This window comes from Myotis lucifugus, unplaced genomic scaffold (assembly GCF_000147115.1).
Source record: "Myotis lucifugus unplaced genomic scaffold, Myoluc2.0 scaffold_6, whole genome shotgun sequence".
Taxonomy (NCBI): Eukaryota; Metazoa; Chordata; class Mammalia; order Chiroptera; family Vespertilionidae; genus Myotis; species Myotis lucifugus.
Window position 1 is genome coordinate 3357469 of NW_005871054.1, and position 6000 is coordinate 3363468.

Consider the following 6000-nt stretch of genomic DNA (forward strand, 5'->3'; position numbering starts at 1 on the left):
AAATATGCCCTGCACACGCGCGCGCGCACACACACACACACACACACAATATTATGCTCTGGGAAAGATGGATGGTGTCTACACAAATGATGCTCATGTGAGACTGCATTTCCCCATTATTTCCTAAGGAAACACCGTGTAAGAAGGTACAGCAAAATCCTCCGCCCAGCGCGGAATCCGCGTCTGACTTGCCCAAGTGCGAGCCGGAGTCACAGACCGGGAGGTGTGCTGTGTGCTGGGGACTGGGGGCTGTGGGTGGGGAGGGCGAGAAGACCTGAGCCACGACTGAGGAGGAACGAGCTGGGTCGGTCCTTCACCCTCGAGACCGGGAGACGGCGGGGCGGGAAGGCAGGAGGGGGCGCCGGGGGGTGGTATCTGCGCCAATGCAGACGGGAGGAGAGACCGGTCCAGGCACCGCTGGGGCGGGAGAGGGACCCACGATGTCCCCCCACGGACACACTCGCTTCGCTCCCACCGCATCCTCGCCGCGGGGCGTCCTCGGGGCCGCGACGGCCGAGGGCCGGTGGGGGGGACTCCCGGAGTCCCCGAGTCCGTGCGATGTGCAGGGGCAGCCAGGTGAGCCGCCGGGGGTCGGGGAGGTGCCCTTGCCGACCCGGGCGGGGAAGGAGACCCCGGGTGAACTCTCGGCGGAGCACACGGAGTTCCGGGCCGACCACCTCAGCCCACCCCTCGCCGCCTCACCCCCAACCGCCGCCCCCACAACTACTTACGCAGACGTTTCTTTCATCGCTTCCTGCGCCTCCCTCACCGGCGGGTGTCTCCCGCTCCGGAGTCCCGTTCCGGCTCCTTCCCCTCCTCTTGTCCGCTTTCCTCTGGTCGCCTGTCGCTCGCTCGCTCGCTCGCACACTCTCTCACTCTCCACGGCCGAGGCAGCCAACGGAGTAGTAAAAACACTACATAACCGGCTCTATTTATGACAATACAGCGCGGACGACGCCAACATGGCGGCGCTTCCCAGCCTGCCCCTCGCCCGCGAGGCCCCGCCCCTGGTAGCCTGCCCCGCCCCCGGCCCCGCCCCCTCCTCCCTGGGGTCGCGGGAGGCTCCGTTGGCCCCGCCCACAGGGGCGCGGGCTCAGGCTGCGGACGGCGGTGGGAGAGCGCGTTTGGTCCTCCTCTTTGTCTGTGGGACTGTTAATCCAGGCAAATTGCCTGGAAAGTAATTTGGAACATATTTTTCTTGTTCTTCTAATGAGAGCCTGTAGCATATATTTTTTTAAAAGATCAGAACCTTGCCTAGCAAATACTGTTTTAACCCTCCTAGTATTCCACATCTTTAGTGGTAGTCGTACGTCATCAATCCACTTGTTGCGATTCTGTCGTGAGAGGGTCACGCCCAGAAACGTGTAACTTTGCAATTATCCCAGGGAAAAGCAAGCTCGTAAATTGCAGGTTAATTGTTCAGCTCCAAGTCTCACTCCCACTCCCCTCGTGAGGGAGGTTGAGAGGAATCGCTCGCAGTTTGCAATAGGAGGATAAATGTAAGGCAGACGAAAAATCTTAGTCTTTCAAATAGTGGAGATCATGTTCCATGTGAGTTGTGAGGATGAAAACGGGAAAATAATGACGAATTTTAAAATGCTGAAGCGTGGAAATCATGTAAAATACTAAATCATTACAAGAAAAAGGATGTCAAGAAGCTGCTATTTTTCCCCCCTCGGGATGTGAGTCAGAGACACCGTCAAGAGAGGAGACTACTTATAGAATTATTCACTTATTGAAAAATATTTATTGAAAGCCTAGCTTGTGCCAAGCAATGTTTTAGGCTCCAGTGATTTCATGGTGCATAAAACCAGACGTGTTGTTTAACTTCATGAAGTTCAGAGTTTAGTGAGGAAACAATCAAATATAAATAATATTCTTCTGTTGCAGAACTAAAGCACCTACTACGATGTGTCAGGCAGGGGCGATACTTAATTGCTACCCTCAAGAGCTCACAGTCTGGTAGAGGAGAAAAATCATACACAGAGTTCCTTAGACTCCACATGGTCTGTGATACAGATGGGGTCAGGGAACTTAGGGAGATATAGAGAGGGCCACCTAAACTTGGGGGCAGGGGTGCTCAACAGTGCCTTCCTAGAGGAGGGGATGCTGCCTAAATTAGCAAGATTTGGAGTAGAGGTTGGATGCAGGTGGTAGGGAGGAGGCAAAACCTATTCCAAGCAGCGGAGAGTAGTAGCTAGCTGCTAGCACATACTTCAGGGTGAGGGAGACTCAAATGTGAGTTATAGTTTTGCTAGTACTAGTTATGTGACCTTTTAATTAACCTTAAAAAGCTCTTTCCGCCCTGGCTGGTTTGGCTCAGTGGATAGAGCTTCGGCCTGTGGACTGAAGGGTCCCAGGTTTGATTCCCATCAAGGGCACATGCCCGGGTTACAGGCTCGATCCCCAGTAGGGAGCGTGCAGGAGGCAGCCAGTCAATGATTCTTTCCCATCATTGATGTTTCTATTTCTCTCTCTCCCTCTCCCTTCCTCCCTGAAATCAATAAAAATTTTTTTTTTAAAAAAAGCTCTTTATTGCCCCAGCTGGTTTGGCTCAGTGGAGAGAGCATCGGCCTGCGAACTGAAGGGTCCCAGGTTCGATTCCGGTCAAGGGCACATGCCCAGGTTGTGGGCTCGACCCCAGTAGGGGCGTGCAGGAGGCAGCCGATCAATGATGCTTTCTCATCATTGATGTTTCTATCTCTCTTTTCCTCTCCCCCTTCCTCTCTGAAATAAAAAAAATATATATATATTTTAAAAAGCTCTTTACTCAACTGTAAAATCAAAATAATATTACATGAGAATTAAAGGAGAAGAGTGTGTATAACTGCATGATTCTCAAAATTCAGACACACAAGAAATATTACTTTATTTTCTAACAATTTTTTTTACCCTGAGCCCCTCATTCTGAGTTGGCAGACAAAGACAATCTTGGCCATCCTGTGTCTCTCCCTCCCCAATGTTTAAGATGGTGCTAAGGTGTTGTGTTTAGTTGTTTTTCTTCCAATTTTTTTCTCTTTGTGAATCTACCTGGGGTTGAATGCCAGTCCCTAACCCCATTTCAGTAAGGACATTTTCAAGGAATAACATTTTACTTTTGAGGGGGAGGGTGTCGACATTGTAGCTATATTTTTTTAAGCTAAAATTTTCCAATTACAAAAATAACCCATGCTTGTGTAAAAAAAAAAAAAGAGTAGAAATCTGCCTCTCCCTTTCTTTCATAGTTTTATTCCTCAGGGAACTGTTATTAACAATTGGATATCTATCTTTCTGGAATGTTTTCAATATACCCCAAACTGCATGTAAACATGTACCAGGGTGTTTGTTTTGATTGTTTTGTAATTAAAAAGGGGGGGAGAGGGGATCATACCATACATGTTGTTCTGCTCCTTGATTTTTTTTTTTTAGCCTAAAAATCATGGACATCTTTCAATGGCAGCAAATGTTATGGACTGAATTGTGTCCCCCTGAATTTCACATGTTGAAGTCGTAACACCCAGTACCTCAAAAGGTGGCTGTATTTGGAGATAGGATCTTTAAAGAAATAAATTAGTTTTAAAAAGGTCATTAGTGTGTTTCCTATTCCAATAAGTCTGGTGAATTTTATAAGAAGAGGAAATTTGGGGAGATTAAAAATGGTGACAGAGTAAGTGTATGCTGCATGGACATGCTCCCAGAAACATAGAATTACAACTAAAATACAGAAAAACTTCCTGTATAATCAATGAAAGACTTGCTGGAGAGAACCCTGATATCCGAGGAGTGAAAGTGGAGACCATATAGAGACTGGTGGGAGGGCCAGAGGAGCAAAAGGACTGGCTGGGCGCCCACAGACAGCAACTGAGGTCCCAGAGAGATATCTCAACTGTGGGGGGTTGCCACTGAGAACTCCGGGATCTAATCCCCAAGCTGGTCCCCCCAGCAGAGAGCACCAGAACTCAGAAGGATACCCACATAACATCTGACTGTGAAAAACAGCAGAGTTGCTGTCTGGCAGGGAGTGATGACTGGAAATTCAGGCACCCTCTTAAAGGGCCAGTACACAAAATTCCCTCTAGAGCCACCCACCTTGTGCTCTGGCAGAGGGAGGGCAGAGTGGACTGGAGCTGTGTGAGCTGAAGCCAGGTTTAGGGTCTTAGGGGTTGGAGATCAGAAGGCAGACACCCCCCCCACACACACACACACACATTTCCTGTGCTGAGTCATTCCCTCACATAGCAGATGAGATCTTTTCCACATAGATATTTGCCTTTCCTGGGGGGAAGACAGTTGACCCACCCTATTGAGAAACATCTTGCCCTTAGGCCACTTAAGACACTAAAAATAACAATTAGCCTCCAGGCAGAAGCAACTGCACCACCCTGTTGAAAAACACTCTCACAACACCTGAGAACGAATACCTGGGGACCATTCAAGTTGGAATCCTATCAGTCTGTAGGTAGAATCAGTCTCTGGAGGCTTTGAGTCTTTGCCTGATCTAATTAGTCAGAAACACCGTTTGATACTGTCCTGCACTAGAAATTGAGAGGCATAGAGGACCTACCTAATACAAACCTAAACAGACAGCTAAAATGAGAAGACAAAAAACAACAACCCCCAAATGAAAGAACAAGAGAATTCTCCAGAAGAAGAGATAAAGGAAGCAGAGATAAGAAATTTATATGGCCCTGGCCAGTTTGGCTTAATGGATAGAATGTCGGCCTGTGGACTAGGGGGTCCCGGGTTCAATTCCAGTCAAGGGCACATGCTAAGGTTGTAGGCTCGATCTCCAGTGGGGGATGTGCAGGAGGCAGCCAGTCAATGATTCTCTCTCATCATTGATGTTTCTATCTATCTCTCCCTCTCTGTTCCTCTCTGAAATTAATAAAAATATATTTTAAAAAAGAAATTTATATGAAGCAGAGTTCAGTGTAATGATGGTAAAGATGCTCAACAGCATGAGAAAAGATATAGTAACTATGAAAAAAGAACAATGGAAAATAAAGAATGACATAGCACAAATAAACACATTGGAAGGAATACACAGAAGATTACAGGAAGCTGAGGATCAAATCAGTGAATTAGAAGACAGGGCTGAAAAAAATCACTCAACCAGACAACCAAAAAGAAAAAACAATTTAAAAACAGGAGGACAGCTTAAGGGAGCTGTGGGACGATGTGAAATGTAACAGTATTAGAATAGCAGCTGTTCCAGAAGAGGCAGAAAGGGAGAAAGAGATAGGGAATCTGTTTGAAGAAATAATGGCAGAAAACTTCCATAACCTGGTAAAGGAAAAAGTCACACAAGTTCAAGAGGCACAGAGAACCACAAGCAAGAAGAATCCAAACAGGCCCACGCCCAGACACATCATAATTAAAATGCCAAAAATTAAAGACAAAAAGAGAATCTTAAAGGGAGCAAGAGAAAAGCAAACTGTTACCTAAAAGGAGCTCCCATAAGGCTGACACCAGATTTCTCATCAGAAACTCTACAGGCCAGAAGGGAATGGCATGAAGTACTTGTCTCAGAATTCTAGCTTTCAGAACCCTGAGAAAATAAATTTCAGTTGTTTCCAGCAGTTGCCAACCAGTGGTCTGTGAGGTCCAAAAGGTTGGTGACCACTGGAAGCTACACACCCAGTCTGTGATACTTTCTTATGGCAGCCATAGCAAACCAATACAGTAAATATGCACCTACTTTGTTCTTTTAACAGTAACATGGTATTCTTTGTCATAGATAATATATACTATATTGTCAAAATGTATTCAACCATTTTCCTTGTCTCAGATTTGTTTATATTGTAAATAATGCTATAATAAACTTCTCATACTAGTACTAGTAGATACATCCTCTATACTTGTGTCATGACTCATTGAATACATTCTTACTGATGGGATTACTATGACAAAGGATATGTATATTTTAAAACAAAATTTATATATTCTAAATTGTCCTCTCCAAAGCTTATACCAATTTTCAGTCCAACCAACAATATGTATGGAATGGTCATTTCCTCAAAC

At 46.1% G+C, this 6000-nt stretch overlaps 1 protein-coding gene across 12 annotated transcripts in view; it reads right to left on the reverse strand.

Annotated features, from left to right (window-relative positions):
* Window positions 1-981, reverse strand: part of PAPOLG (poly(A) polymerase gamma) — a 39065-nt gene extending 38084 nt beyond the window's left edge. For all 12 annotated transcript variants that reach the window (XR_002826916.1, XR_002826918.1, XR_002826925.1 and 9 more), the window contains exon 1: window positions 732-981. Coding sequence is in view for 8 of the 12 variants with exons in the window: in XM_023746584.1 (XP_023602352.1) it covers window positions 732-748 (17 nt within the window). In the remaining 4 variants the exon portion in view is untranslated. The remainder of the gene's footprint in view (window positions 1-731) is intronic.
* Window positions 982-6000: the final 5019 nt, after the last annotated feature.